Source organism: Scyliorhinus torazame, chromosome 10 (assembly GCF_047496885.1).
Source record: "Scyliorhinus torazame isolate Kashiwa2021f chromosome 10, sScyTor2.1, whole genome shotgun sequence".
Lineage (NCBI taxonomy): Eukaryota > Metazoa > Chordata > Chondrichthyes > Carcharhiniformes > Scyliorhinidae > Scyliorhinus > Scyliorhinus torazame.
Genome location: NC_092716.1, coordinates 90,002,030 through 90,018,299, shown reverse-complemented (window position 1 = coordinate 90,018,299; position 16,270 = coordinate 90,002,030). Strand labels below are relative to the sequence as shown.

The window sequence follows — 16,270 nt, the reverse complement described above, 5'->3', positions numbered from 1 at the left end:
GACTCCAGATGGGGAGCGCAGAGGAATCAGAGACGGCACGCTCAATGAAACAGCAGATATCACAAAGGACACTGACACAAGTAACTTTGTGAAGGACTTGCATTATCCACTCGGGGTAGTCATTGAGCGCAACAAACACAACAACAAAACCGACAAAACAACAACACAGACAACAATAAGAGGTGTACCAAAGGCACCAACGTCAACAACAAGCACGACGAAATCAACAACACTGGAACAACGACTGGTACGACATGGTACAACTCTGCAAATGTAGGATAATGTAACAGCACCGCTCCTAACACTAGCAAGAGTACAGCCATACCATGGCATGACAGCAAATCTCACCGATTCAAGTTTGCTCCACTACAAACAAGCAGACCAGCTTTCAAAGCAGCTGACATACGTCATCCATACCGTAAACACCGACACCAGTCCAGGTCAGACAGGGAAGATGACATTAAGAATTGCTACCACAAGTATCGGGCGAAAAAAGAGTCCAAAGTAGACAACAAAGTGATTTGCATATTTCCTGATGACTTCTTGGTTCCTTAAGCACAGGGACACTGACGGCGTTCACAAGGGAATGACAACATCAACATCGACACTTCCGTAATAGCACAAGAAAGCAACTCGACCATGTAAATTAATGAACTCTGGACTCAAAACTATTATTTGGTATTGTATAATCCTCTACGTCATCATAACTATTATTTGGTATTGTATAATCCTCAATGTCATCATAACCACTCTTTAATATTGGATGGTCATCACAGTCATCATAACTTGTACACGTCATCACTTATCTACCTGTATTTGTTCAATTTTCTTTAACTGTACAGAAAATATGTAACACGAAAAAAGGGGAGATGTGGTGAAATGCTCACTGTAAATACACAAGGGGTCAATGCAAATACACTACAACTAAATAAACACAAGAGGGAGCACCAGAGACATCATGACATGCAGACATACAGCTAATGAACACATAGAATAGGACACGACCAATGGGCAGTCAAGACACCCAGAGGTGACACTACCACAAGGGGGCAACCCATATAAAAGGACAGGACACACATGCTCTTTCTCTTTCCACAGGCGACACTCCGAGAGAAGGGCAGGGGCAGATCAGAAGCATCGCACCCACCGCATGGTTTGGAGCAGACTGGTTACTCAGACTGAGTTACTATAGCAAGATTAACAGGAGAGTTGAACTCAAGTAGGAGAATTGTTAACTGTTCAATAAATGTGTTAAACCTATCTCCAAGTCTGAACCTTCCTTTGTCAGAGCATACATCAAGGAAGCAGCTTGTGCTCCATGAAGAAGCATAACACAACAAGCTGCACCCTACATCTTCTGTTCATGGCTAAAATGAACAAAAATTGGACCTGTATTCTGGTTTCTCTCATTTTGAATGAACATAAATAATCCCCTTGCAAACACTAGCATTTAAAACTTCCCACAGTGCATGCAGCGTTTTTATACATATTTTTAAAAATAAGAAAACCAGCTTGTTGCATTATACCAGTCTGTCGCCTACTCTGTGAATGATTATGGCCACCTTTCTCACTCTACTTCAATGTGCTCTGACATGCTCCTAAAAATATCTTCGGCATGTGTGAAAATAAGAAGCAAAGTAAAGGCACAAACTGAGCCGTCAAAGTAAACCGATGTCAATAAAGCATTAGATGCAAAGGCTTCAAACTGGTCCAAGTGCAAGATGGGATAAATCCAAAATAAGTTGAGACACGATAAGGGACAATGAATAACAGGGTACACAAGAACAAGTGAAGGAGCTTTCCCCACAAATGAAAAACAAGATGCTCCCCTGTACATGCAAACACACACACAGGCCAGTCTGTTTCTAATGCCCCCCCCAGCCAAAAGTGATCAAACGTAAGTGATCATTGTTTTCCTGTTTAATTACTAGCTTCCTCCTCTATCAAGCTGAGTGTATGAGCTGGTGACGTGCTACATACAGGCTCACAGCATAATGCTTGTGTATCAGTTGGGGCATGCTGTGTGCAGCTGGTTGGGTTTGCAATCTGCCCAATCCTTTTTGCTTTGTTTCTCCATGTAGTTTAAATAGTTTAAATAGTTTTATAATTTCCATTAAATCATTTTGGATTGAGGCACTTGTAAGTGATACTTGTGTGTACAGACTGGTCTTGTATAACCAGCCTAAGATGCTGTGTAATTATGTGCAATGATAACCGTGGAGATTCTTCACTGAGGTTCATGGAGATCTTTGATTCCACTGCATGACACTCATATCTCATTACCTTCTCTGCTTTCTCACAACGGGCCTGGCTTGTGCTTCACGGAAGTATCCTGTTTGCCCCCATTGAACTGCAACATTGCAGAGGCAGTCGTATTGCTTTTCTTAAAAATAACATACATTTTAAAAATACCATGCAATTTAAAGTATTGGCGTAGTAAATTGATAGCCTCCAAATGAGTGTGGGAATGGCAATCTAATGAACCCATGCCTGCTTGATATTGCAGGCTAACTTCAATGCTGCCTGTCAATTAAAATGATTTCTGCCTGCAGTCAGTTGAAGTTGCACTGCTCGTTGGCTGCGCACATCAGCAGGAGGTCCAAATTTGTGACATGCGTTGTCTAAATTGGCTGCTTCACAGTGCCAGGGTCTCGGGTTCGATTCCCAACTTGGGTCACAGTGTCTGCACGTTCTTCCCGTGTCTGCGAGGGTTTCCTCCAGGTGCCGGATCCGGTTTCCTCCCACAAGTCTCGAAAGACTTGCTGTTGGGTGAATTGGACATTCTGAATTCTCCCACTGTGTACCCAAACAGGCGCTGCAATGTGCCGACTAGGGGCTTTTCACAGTAACTTCATTGCAGTGTTAATGTAAGCCTACTTGTGACAATAATAAAGATTATTATTACTTAAGCGAAATTGTGGCTTATTTCTTATCTTATGATCATCAGCAGTTGTGGGGAAAGGAGATGAGAGGAGACTGAAGGAAAAAGTAGTGGGTCCAGTTTTCACTTTGGGTACAAATTGTGTTTGTTTTGAAAAATTATTTTTCTCCCTCCAAGTTGTTACACATACATTTGCATATTGCCAAATGCAAAATCTGCCACAAACCAGTACTTAAAAAAACTTTAAGGGTGGTTTCTTTAAAAAAAAAAGAAAATATTTATTGATATATTTAAGAGTGGTAACTTGATGCCATTTGATTAATATGGCTGAAAGTGGTTTATTGTATCAAGCAAACATTTGAAAGTGTCAATCCACTGCCCGCGGAGTGGCATGATTTTAAATGATTGGAATTACTTCTCAAAACAAAAGCATTTTTCTACTTTGGGTTACAGTAGCCAGTTCCATCATAAATTTTTTTAATGTTTTCATTCAAAAGCCTTGAAAATGCACTTATTAAAATGTGTACTTCCACCTAATTCCAGCTTAATTTTTAGTGCCCCTCAAAGGTCTACAAATCAGCACAATTTGAGGAAACTCCCAATGGTGACCATTCAATTCTGAATGAATGATCAGCTTCGTGACATGGTGTCTTCTAGCGTGATATTTGTAAAACTATTGCAGAAGATCGCAGGAACACTGTGCTTGAAATTCTGCAATCTCTTTTACTGGTTACCCCCATATTGGTTAAGAACATAGAACATACAGTGCAGAAGGAGGCCATTCGGCCTGTCGAGTCTGCACCGACCCACTTAAGCCTTCACTTCCGCCCTATCCCCGTAACCCAATAACCCCTCCTAACCTTTTTTGGACACTAAGGGCAATTTAGCATGGCCAATCTACCTAACCTGCACGTCTTTGGGCTGTGGGAGGAAACCGGAGCACCCGGAGGAAACCCACGCAGACACAGGGAGAACATGCAGACTCCGCACAGACAGTGACCTAGCGGGGAATCGAATCTGGGACCCTGACGCTGTGAAGCCACAGTGCTAGCCACTTGTGCTACCGTGCTGCCCTGTGCCAGCAAAGCAGCACAAACAAGTAGAAGCTCCAGACCTGGATGCTTTTCCAGAGACGAGAATAAATTCAAGGGTTTGTCATCCTTTTCTGTTACTTCCCAGTTTCCAGCTCTAGAAAGGCATTGGCAGAGATCTGGGAACTGATAACCTATTTACCTCTGCTGCATAGATGGCTCATGGGATAACTAATTTGCATGTGAATAAATATTACAATTGGAGTACTCATTCAGTTCTAGGCACCACACTTTAGGAGTGATGTAAAGGCATTAAAAAGGGTGCAGAAAAGGTTCTTACAAATCTTTCCAGGAATTAGGAACTTTAGTTACTTGGATAGATTGGAGAAGTTGGGACCATTATCCTTGGAGAAGAGAAAGTAAACAGGAGCTTTGATTTGAGGTACTCAAAGGTCATGAGGAGTCTGGGTAAAGTAGTTGCGGAGATATTGGTGGATATTGTTAAAAAGGAGGTTTCAGATGGAGGAGAAAAGTCACAGTCTAAAGCAGCTTAACTCCATGTTGAGTCTCGAGGGGCCGCAATGTGCCCAACCTGAAGATATGCTGCTCCTCCAGCTTGCACCGGGCTTCACTGGAGCATTGCAACAGGCCAAGGGCGGACCTGTGAGCGTACGAGAGTAAGATGCTGTGTTAAAATGGCGTGCAACAGGAAGGTTGGCGTCATGCTTGCGAACTAAGCAAAGGTATTCTGCCAAGTGGTCACCCAGTCTGCGTTTAGTCTTCCCAGTGTAGTGGAGGCCGCATGGGGAGCAGCGAATACAATAGACCAAATTGAAGAAAGTGGAAGTGAAACGCTGCTTAATGTCAAAGGAGTATATGAGGCCTTGAACAGTGAGGAGGTAAAGGGGTAGGTGTTGCACATTCTGCAATTGCAAGGGAAGGTGCTGTGGGAAGGGGAGCTGGGCATGATGGAGGACTGGACCAGGTTGTAAATGGAGACGGGGGTCAAGCAAAGGAAGTGTTGGAGATGGACTATGTGATGGTGAAAGAGAGGTGGAAATTGGAAATTAAATTGATAAGAGACTTGACAAAGGGAGAGAGGATGGAGTCAAGATAGGAAGAAATGAGTTCCATGAATTTGTTTTGGCAACTGTTTGCGGCAAAGAATTTTACATTCTGATAACCTTCAGTTTTAGAAAAGTTATTGCTAACTTTCCTTTAGTTCTTTTTGTTAGACTAAATTTGTGCCATTTTGTCAATGAATGGAGAAACTTTCACTATCATTTTTGTGAGGGCCACGAAGAATCCAGCACGAGTTTTAAGGATACAAAGTAATAACATTTATTTACAATAACATATATATATAACAGCAGCAGCAATTTCCCTTGCTGCACACTCCTTCCTGCTGGTTCCAAACTGGCCAGCTTTATTTATACATGGAGTTTACTAATGGTTTCTCCGCCCCCCCCCCCCCCCCCCCCTCATTGGGGAAGCTCATACTCCCACAGGATTGTGGGATTGTCATTAGTCCCCAGCCAGTGGTAAGCAGGCAGGTTATAACAATCATACAATCAAAGAGGCTTTTAACCTTGGTTACAGGAAAGAAACCCTGTAAATCTCTTTATAGCTGTAACCTGCACAACCCTGATAGTACCTTTGCCAATCTGCATTAGGCATTTTCATTTTGTTTTTATATCCTTTCTTTCATAATGAGTTGGTACTTAAGGTGTATTTCCATCCATATTCTTGTTTCCCAATCCATTATTCATATTTTCAAAATGCAATACTTTGTGTCTCTGCATTGAAATACATGCATTATTAATTGTTAGCCTCAAGTCTACCACCATCCGCATCAACCTCCATCACAGTATGCCACATCCACAACTTTAATGCAATCGGATTTTTGTCCCCTCAATCCCTGAATCCAGATGATTGATTATATATGGTAACCAAGGTTGACCCAACACATACGCACATGGGAAAATCACACAACTTTACTCCGATTTTTGCTTTATCTTCCAATATTTCAATCCATGTTTCCTTTAATCTCTTTTGGCATAGGTCATTATTGTTGCCATTGATCTATTGAGGTGCCTTATCATTTTTAAAAATGTATATGAACCACATCCTTTGCATTCGCTAATCTATTCTATTATTTCTCCAAACAATATTGTAAGTTTAACCCATCGGAACTGACAACTTGTAAATATTGACAATGCAAACAAATGGGGCAGCACGGTGGCACAGTGGTTAACACTGCTGCATCACGGTGCCGAGGTCCCAGATTTGAACCCGGCCCTGGGTCACTGTCCGTGTGGAGTTTGCACATTCTCCCCGTGTTTGCGTGGGTTTCCTCCACAGCCCAAAAATGTGCAGGGTAGGTGGATTGGCCACGCTAAATTGCCCGTTAATTGGAAAAAATGAATTGGGTACTCTAAATTTATATTAAAGAAAAGACAATGCCAACAGTAATTATTTGTATAGTGCTTTCATAGTCGAAAAATGTCTAGTGGACATGGTGGGATTACGGGGATAGGGCGGGGAGTGGGTCTAGGTGGGGTGCTCTTTCAGAGGGTCGGTGCAGACTTGATGGGCCAAATAACCTCCATCTGCACTGTAGGAGTTCTATGGTTCTAAGAATGACAAGTGAATGAAGGAGCTATTAGGAGGGATATTCAAAACTGTGAGCAGCACGATGGCTCAGTGATTGGCACTGCTGCCTCACAGCGCCAGGGACCAGGGTTAAATTCCCACCTTGCGTGATGTCTGTGTGAAGTTTACACGTTCTCCCTGTGTTCTGCGTTGGGTTTCCTCCAGGTGTTACGGTTTCCTCCCACAGTCCAAAGATGTGCAGGTTAGGTGGATTGGCCACGCTAAATTGTCCCTGAGTGTCCAATGGTTAGGTGGAGTTACGGGGATACGGTGGGGGAGTGGGTGATCTTTCAGAGGGTCAGTGCAGACCTGATTGGCTGAATGACCTCCTGCACTGTAGGGATTCTATGATTAAGAAGTAGGTATTCAAGGAGGTGGAAGAGCAGAAAGCTTTAAGCAGGGGATACCAGGTTATGGGACAGTAGAAGTGAGAGTTTAGGAATCAATAGTAAGGAAAAAGGAAGAAAAGGAATGCACAAGAGGCTAGGGCTCAGGATAATATTTCCTCTTAGCAGCGTGACTGCAAAGCACTGTGCACCATCTCGCCCAAGAAAAGAAACGGACTGCACACAACCAACTTTCCCTTTTACGGTACGCAAATGCGGCTGTGCAGCAGTCATAAAGGGATTGCGCAGGGCAGCAAGCAGGCTGCACAGAACCAAGAAAAATGAGAGAGAATATTGTTTAGAGAGGAGAACGTGGGTAAGAGGAAGTCACAGAAACAGGGAGAGACAACGTTATGAAGGTTTTCTAAGTTTAGAGGCATTGCAGATCATAGGGTGGGGGGCGTGGGTGATGTGTGAGCAGTACTTCGCAGCGAATGTGGATATGATGGCAGAATTTAGCATCCAGGCGGTGGAGGATGGGCGGCTGGCTAAGAGAGTGTTGAAAGAGCTGAGTTTGGAAGTGACAAACATCACGGGTGAAGGTTCCTGCGACAAGCAGATGGATTGAGGTAAAGAGATAGCAGAAAGTGGTCTTCGGAACAGAGTAAGTGAGGTCCATCCTTTAAAAAAATTTTACTTTCCCAATTAAGGGGCAATTTAGCATGGCCAATCCAGCTACCCTGCACATCTTTGGGGTTGTGGGGGGTGAGACCCACGCAGATGCAGGGAGAATGTGCAAACTCCACACAGACAGTGACCCAGGGCCAGGATCAAACCCAGCGCCGTGAGGAAGCAGTGCTAACCACTGCACCACCGTGCCGTCCTAAGTGAGGTTGATCCTGAGGCCAAATCAAATTCCGAGGTGGCAAACAGACTGGCCCAGCTAAGAAAGTGGCCAAGGAGAGAGGTGGAATTTGAAAAACCTATCTGGTGTAATTTCTTTTGAAAATATTAGTCTTGATTTTGTCAGTGAGCACAGACTGCTCTATTAAAAAAAAAAAAATCTCTTTTTATCCATCCATGGACTGCTCCCACTTCCTTTTCCCTTACTGGAATGTATTTGGCTTCCATCCTTTCCATTTCCTGCTTCAATACTGCCTAGCCCTAATCTGCAGTTCAAATTGCTCATTTTTCTCCCATTTAATGCTGCAGATCCCATTGTATTCTGCTCAAATTTTCAATTAAATACCCTTTCCTTTCCCTTTCATTATACTGAATTAACTTATACTGTGGTCACATATCCCCACCTTTTAGGTTTTCCACTTGCAATGAATGATCTAGAACTTGGTTAAGAATCACATCCTTCCTTTCTTAGAGCATAGCAGCACAGTGACTGAGAAAGAAATCCTGAACTCACTTTATAATTACCGTGTTTCCTTAATAAAAGATTGCTGCTCTTGAGTCAAGAGACCAAAATCCATGTTAATGCACAACACCACCCTGGTTGGAGAGGAAAGGAGATCACACACTAAGTTGTCATCAGTAGGCAATCAGCTTGAAATTTCACAAGCGTGTGAATTGTAAGAGAAAAATTGTAAGAGAAAAGGAAGAACAATAGAAGTAAGCAGTTACGAAGCCCTGAGAGAAAATTGGTTAAACAGATGGCACTGCAATAAGTCACCATTTCATCATAGCGAGAGGAGAGTAGAGGATGACTATAACTGGGGATTATAAGCGACAGCAGAGGAAAGTCTGAGGAGGAGTGAAAACTGTGTCACTTTAAAGAAAAGTGTTCTGAGGAAAATTGCTGGAGGGTAGGGTTGAGCGATCGCATTTTATTGTGGCTGTGCAGAAGAGTGAGAAGTGCAAGGAAAGCCTGTCCAATCTAAAATAACAGATATTGAAATCTTGGGCACATGGGCTTTTTTTGAGGGTAGGCTTGATAAAGGAAAACCACTCCTTGGAGGCATTCTCTACAGTGTTCATGGAATCAGCTGAAGGAAAAGTGTGAGCTCCATTTGAGAACAGAAGATTGTGTTCCTGTGCTGTATTGTTCTTTGTTGTATAGATGTGTATGGGCTCAAGATGCAGTGAGGAAGGTACAAAATGATTTGTTGGTCGAGTGTATGAGACAAGTTTACCTCAACATTAAAAATGTCATCACTTCGGCAGCCCTTATTACATAATCACAGAATCCCTACAGTGCAGAAAGAGGCCATTCGGCCCATTGAGTCTGCACCGACCCTCTGAAAGAGCATCCTACCTAGGCCCAATCCCCATCCTATCCCCGTAACCCCACTTAGGGGCAATTGATCATGTCCAATCCACCTAAACCTGCATTTCTTGGACAGTGGGAGGAAACCAGAGCACCCGGAGGAAACCCACTCCGATACGGGAAGAAGGTGCAAACTCCCCACAGTCAGTCACCCAAGGTCGAAATCGAACCGGTCCCTGTTGCTGTGAGGTAGCAGTGCTAACCACTGAACCGCCCTATTATGTAGTTACGCACACATAGGGCGTCATTCTCCGACCCCCCGCCGGGTCGGAGAATGGCCGTTGGCCGCCGTGAATCCCGCCCCCGCCCCCGCCGAAGTCTCCGCTCCCGGAGATTGGGCGGGGGCGGGAATCCGGCCGCGCCGGTTGGCGGGACCCCCCGCTGGATTCTCCGGCCCGGATGGGCCGAAGTCCCGCCCAGGAATTGCCTGTCCCGCCGACGTAAATCAAACCTGGTATTTACCGGCGGGACCAGGCGGCGTGGGCGGGCTCCGGGGTCCTGGGGGGGGAGCGCGGGGCGATCTGACCCCGGGGGGTGCCCCCACGGTGGCCTGGCCCGCGATCGGGGCCCACCGATCCGCGGGCGGGCCTGTGCCGTGGGGGCACTCTTTCCCTTCCGCCTCCGCCACGGTCTCCACCATGGCGGAGGCGGAAGTGACTCTCCCCACTGCGCATGCGCGGGAAACTGACAGCGGCCGCTGACGCTCCCGCGCATGCGCTGGGAAACTGAAAGCGGCCGCTGACCCTCTCGCGCATGCGCCGCATTTCCGCGCCAGCTGGCGGGGCAACAAACGCCATTTCCGCCAGCTGGCGGGGCGGAAATCCCTCCGGCGTCGGCCTAGCCCCTCAATGTTGGGGCTAGGCCGCCAAAGATGCGGAGACTTCCGCACCTTTTTGCCGGCGCGATGCCCGTCTGATTTGCGCCGGCTTTGGCGCCAGTCGGCGGGCATCCCGCCGTTGGGGGAGAATTTCGCCCAAGATTCTGAGTAACCATTTTACTGCAGGGGCTATTCCACTGTTAATGCTTAATGTTAATTTAATATAATTTTAAAAGTCTGATTTCAGATTGTCGGTGTCCACAGAGGATGGTGCCAATTTGTAGCGTTTTGGTATCACTGTGGTTACTGTTGAACATTGTAAGCTAACTTAGGTGGAGGTGTAATTTTCTTTCTTTCTCAAACCCACAGATTGGTCTGCGGTGAATCAGCTCCATGGCGTATACTCAAACCCCAGCTCCTGCAGCCCTTGTCGGCTCAGCCCAATGCTGTGTCTGTAAAGTGGAGCTATCTGTGTCTGGCCAGAATCTCTTAGACAGGGATGTCACATCTAAATCGGATCCATTCTGTGTAGTGTTCGTGGATATCAATGGAAAACGGGCAGAGGTAGGAGAACAATACTTTTGTTATCTGGGTAGCACATCAAGTTTCGGACCTTAAAATGTTTTTTTAATTCATATGTTTCCTTCTGCAAGGGTTGAGTTCGGAAACAGAGCAGAAAATGGGGAGGAGTAGAGGGAGATGAAGTGACTAAGGGAGGAGAGCGAAGAGTAGGAAGGGAAGATTGACTGTGGGGTTAGGTTTAGAGAATGGAGAAGAGTAGAAAGGGCTAAAGTGCCTAATTTTAAAAGAGAAAATGGGTAAGTAGGAAAGTAGAATCCTCTGCATGTCAGGCAGGAAGAACCTAAGAAATGAGAGTAGGGCTAGATTATTCAGCCCTTTAAGCCTGTCTTGCCATTCAGTAAGATCATGGCGGACCTGATTGGGGCCTTAACTCAACTTTCCTGCCTGCCCCCGATAACCCTTGACTCCTTTTGTCAATCTATAATCTGTCCAACTCCACATTGAACGCATTTAACGAACAAACCCGCACTACTCTCTGCAGTAGTGAATTCCAAAGACTAAGGACTTTCTGTGAGGAGAAATTCCTCCTCAATCCCATCTTCAATGGGAAACTCTTCTTTTTGAAATTGTGTCCCTTAGTTCTAAATGCCCTGCTCGCAGGGAAGTATTCTCTCAGCATCTTTCAATCACCCTCGGAATCTATTTTTCAATAAGGTTACCACTCATTCTTCTAAACCTCAATGAGTACCAGCCCAACTTGCTCAGCCTTTCCTCTTAGGACAACCCAGTCACCCCAGGAATCAGCCAAGTGAACCTTCCCTGAACTGTTTTGAGTGTACGTATATCCCTCCCTTAAATAGGGAGACGAAGACTGTGCATTGCTCAAGGTGAAGTCTCACCAATATGGGAAATGAGAAGTAAGCAGCCTCTAACTATTGGGAATTCTATTCCAAAGGAAGGACAGGGAACAGAAAGAGCTATGGCACCTGAAAAATAAGCATCAAGCAACAACAGTGGAGCCAGAGCAGATGTAGGCCACAGTAATTAATTTAAAAATGGTAGCTTTTAGGAGAGCTGTGGGACCCAAGGCGTACATAATATTTAGCTGGGATAGAAAGGCTGAGGTTGGAGAAACCTGGTCTGCTGCGGTAATCATAGAATTTACAGTGCAGAAGGAGGCCATTCGGCCCATCAAGTCTGCACCGGCTCTTGGAAAGAGCACCCTACACAAAGTCAACACCTCCACCCTACCCCCATAACCCAGTAACCCCACCCAACACTAAGGGCAATTTTGGACACTAAGGGCAATTTATCATGGCCAATCCACCTAACCTGCACATCTTTGGACTGTGGGAGGAAACCGGAGCACCCGGAGGAAACCCACGCACACACGGGGAGGACGTGCAGACTCCGCACAGACAGTGACCCAAGCCGGAATCGAACCTGGGACCCTGGAGCTGTGAAGCAATTGTGCTATCCACAAGGCTACCGTGCTGCCCATAAAATGGTGACTTGATCTGGGAGCTGCAGCTGGGAGTCAGTCAGGCAGAATGCATGAGCCAAGGAGATGTAAGTAAATTCAATTGCATAGAATTTCCAACCCAGAAACAGGCCAGCATGGAAATCATCTATTTTGGTGCTTATCTTCCACAGGGGCCCTCTCCCAACTCACTGAATCTCACCCTGTCAACAACATATCTTATTCCCTACTACAACATGTGCCTACTAAGCTTCCCTTTGAAGACATCTACGTTCTTCATCTCAACCATTCTGTGACAGAGGGCATGATTCTCCGGCCTCGTTACGCTCTCGCTCAAGCAAAACGAGGCCGGTGATAGAGGGAGAGGCCAAAAATGAGAACCGGGCCAGGCGCCAAACAGTTTGCGACGCAACCGGCACGCTCTTGTCGGCAAAATCGGGATCTCACCATAGCATGGCAAGAAACCAGTTATCACCACTTAAGCCCCATTTCCAATGGTCTTTATCAACGTTCCGGGGGGAATTCTTGTCCCTGCCCATCTGCCCCAATGACCACCCATAACCCCCGCTGACTGCTGAGGCCTCTGGCCGTGTGCCTGAAGGCAATTGCTAATAGGGAATTGGCAATCGTGGTTGAGTGAGCTTTGGGAGCCATTGCCTTGCATCCCAATCAGACCGTGATGCCTGGACACTGTGCCTGAGCATTGCGGGAGGCAACACCACACACGCAGCAGACAATATCCGAACACCCAGGGGATGGGTCACAGCTCTGGGACAAATCCACAGCCGGAGGGTGAATGAGTGCCACGGGGAGGAGACTAGAGCCTGGTTCAGGTGGCGTTATGAGCGGGTGTCAGGGGTATAGGGTCTGGGGTCCAGTGATGGGGCCCGCTGCGACTGGGTGTGTGTGGGCAGGGCGTTCCGGGTGGCAGATCAATGGGGAAATGGAGGGTCCCAGGGTGGGAGATCAATGGGGAAATGGAGGGTCCCAGGGTGGGAGCCACCGCTGTTTTTCAGTCTAACAGCCTGTGCCAATTTCATACAGCTATCTAACACAATGGCAGTGGTTTTGGACCCACAACTTGCCCTAGTGGTGCTGGTGCTAGGCTGGGCGGCCAGACGCCGGAGACTGCAGCAGAAGCAACGACTGCAGATGCTCGAGGTGGCGGGCCATGTGTCAGACCATGCCCCACACCCTGAGGACCCAGCTGCCCATCAGGCCAGGAAGGGAGGGACCCAGAGGAACAGTCCTGCAATGACCCAGGATGGACTGGCTTCCCTGGTCGTTTGAAGAGATGATGGACAGTGTGCGCCACAGGAAGCTCCAACTCAACAAGGAGACGGTGCAACACCTGTGCCATATCCTCACGGACGTGGCACCACATGGAGGTGGAGGACACCTGCTTCCGGTGGCCATTAAGGTCACCGCAGCCCTGAACCTTTATGCCTCTGGATTATTCCAGGGCTCGAACGTGGACCTGTGTGGTATCTCATAGGCCACTGCCCACAGGTGCATCCGGCAGGTCACGAATGCCCGGATAGAAGACTACGTCGTTTTTGACATGGGCCAAGCCCTACAAATGCCTGGGCATCAAGTTTCTCCACCATCGCCAGATTGCCCCAGATCTAAGGGGTCATAGATGCCACGCATGTCGCCCTGTACTCACAGGGCCATCTGGGAGTGCCCTATGTTAACCAAAAGGGATTCCACTCCCTCAACATACAGCTCGTGTGCAACCAACAGATGAAGATAATGCATGTGAGTGCACGCTTCCCAGGGAGTATGCAGGACAGCTACATGCTGGGGCAGTCAGTCATCCCCAGCCTCTTCGCGGAGCACACCATGATGGGCGGCTGGCTCTTGGGAGATAAGGGGTATCCGATGAGGACCTGGCTAATGACGCTAGTATGAAGGCCGGTGACCGAAGCGGAGACCTGGTACAACAAGGCCCATGTGACCACCTGAGCTGTGATTGAACGGTGCATCGGACTCGAGATGCGATACTGATGCCTCAACCACTCTGTGGTGCTCTCCAGTACACGGCCCGGAGGGTCTCCCGCTTTGTGGTGATCTGCTGTGTCCTCCACCACCTCTCACAGCAGCAGGGCGACGAGCTGGAGGTTGGTGATGAGGAACATGTGCCCATCTCCGAGGAGGAAGAGGGTGAGAATAATGAGGTGGCGCTGGACCAGCAGGGGCTGGAAGCCGAGGATGGGGAGGAACCGGAGGATCAGCTGGAGGCTGCAGGAAATGCGGCAGTGGTGAGGGTCCATAAAGTCCAGAGGGCCAGGCAGGCCCACGTACTCCCCCCCCCCCCCCCCCCCCCCCCACTCTCATTTCCCACCCTCCCAGGGTATGAAACACATCACTCCAGGATGCTGGAAATGTGTCGGCACCGTCGGAGGGTCACTGTCGAGGGCAGGGGGGGTGGTGATAACCCACAGAGAGCTGAGTGTCAGCACTCCCCAATTTATGCCATTGTCTGACCCCTGCCTGTCTGCTGAGTGCTCGCTCACACCTATTACCTGCACATGGTGTTCCGGGAGGGGGTGATGCCGGAGAGATGGGCCAAGGGTTCGGAGGTCAGCTCGCACTGCGGAGGAAAGTGATAGAGGTGTCATATTGGTTGTGCTCGAGGGTGTTTAATGTGTAGTACAACTCCCCACCCTCCCAACCCACGAAATCCTCACTCCCGACCCACCGTGTCCTCCCCCTCCCCCGGTGCACTCAGTGATCCTCGATGCGCTAGGTCTTCCAGCTCTACCACTACATCTAGGTGTCTCCCAGGATGCACATCGGAGGTGGAGGCAGCCAGCTGCTTACCTCGTCCCATGGCGTCGATGCCCCTGGCGGGCGTCCTCTGAGGCTGGAGGACCGCGGCACACTCCTCTGTGGCACGTGCACAGTTGTGTTGCCATGTGCTATGTCCTGACTTCGAGACGCGACCTCATCAGAGGGGTGGAACTCGGGGGAGCTGGTGGCCACGGTCGCCACTCCATGAGACGGTTCTGGGTTGGCACCCAGCGATCCCCCCTCCGGGTCAGTGTCCAAAGGGCCCCAGGGTTCACCTCTGGATGGAGGGGCAGCTGGTTCAAGGCCCGGCTGCCCCTGTGTCATCTGGCACTGCCAGCCCTTGTGGTTCCCCATGGTCAGCAACATCTTGTCGCCGACCTCAGCGATGCTGCATAGTGATTGGGACATGTTCTGCAGCACCTCGGCAACGCCCACCTCTGACACGCTTCGCAGTGCCTCGGCCATGTCCATCTGAGAGCAGAACATGTCCTGCAGAACCTCATCCAGGTCAGCCTGGTACTGGGTGACATCCCCCAGCGAGTCATACGTTCTGCCGAGACCCTCAGCCATGCGCGACACCTTGGACACCTTCACTAATGATACTGATGTCGTGCACCAGACTCTCCACTGTGGCCGCCACTCTAGCAGTGTTGGCTTCGGTGCCACTCATTGCCAGCGACATCTCCTGTGCCTGTAGCCTCTGTGGCAACTCCAAGTGGCTATGGATCTGCTGGAGTTAAGCTGACATCCCTCTCTGCATGTCCCGGCGGCTCTTGATCATCTCCAACAGCTCCAGGTAATTCTGTACCACAAGTTCAGCATCAGACCTCCGACTGTTGTCTCGCCTGGGGGTTCCTGCGTCCACCTGATGTGCATCACCCCTCTGCCAGTTTGGGCCCCCTCCCGGCGATTATGGGATAGCTTTTATTTGGAATATTGCACACAATTCTGTTCACCACACTACCAAAAGGATGTGGAGGCTTTGGAGAGGGTGCATAGGAGGTTTACTAGGCTGATGCCTGGTCTGGAGGGTGTTAGCTTTGTGGAGAGGCTGAATAGACATGGACTGTTTTAATTAGAAAGACGGAGGTCGAGTGGTGACCTGATAGAGGTCTACAGGATTATGAAGGGCATGGATAGAGTGGATGGACAGGCACTCTTTCCCAGGGTGGAGGGGTCAGTCACCAGGGGCATTGGTTTAAGGTCCTTGAGGCAAAGTTTAGAGAAGATGTACGAGGCAGATTTTTATACAGAGGGTGGTGAGTACCTGGAACGCATTGCTAGGGGAGGTTGCGGAAAAAGGCATCTTGACAAACACATGGATAGCATGGGCATAGAGAGTTATGGCACAAGGAAGTGCTGAGGGTTTTGGCAAAGGTTGGTACCGTGACCGGTACAGGCTTGGAGGGCCGAAAGGCCTGTTCCTGTGCTGTATTCTTTGTTCTTTGTCCTTTTCCTGAGGAGAGATAGAGGGGGCATTGTGACCCACACGT

General features: G+C 48.2%; 1 protein-coding gene across 5 annotated transcripts in view; it reads left to right on the top strand.

The window, feature by feature from the left end:
- Positions 1-16,270, top strand: part of cpne2 (copine II) — a 464,844-nt gene that overhangs the window by 21,753 nt on the left and 426,821 nt on the right. For all 5 annotated transcript variants that reach the window (XM_072518405.1, XM_072518404.1, XM_072518408.1 and 2 more), the window contains one exon: positions 10,352-10,546. In XM_072518405.1, the coding sequence (XP_072374506.1) occupies positions 10,376-10,546 (171 nt within the window). In that variant the 5' untranslated portion in view covers positions 10,352-10,375. The remainder of the gene's footprint in view (positions 1-10,351; positions 10,547-16,270) is intronic.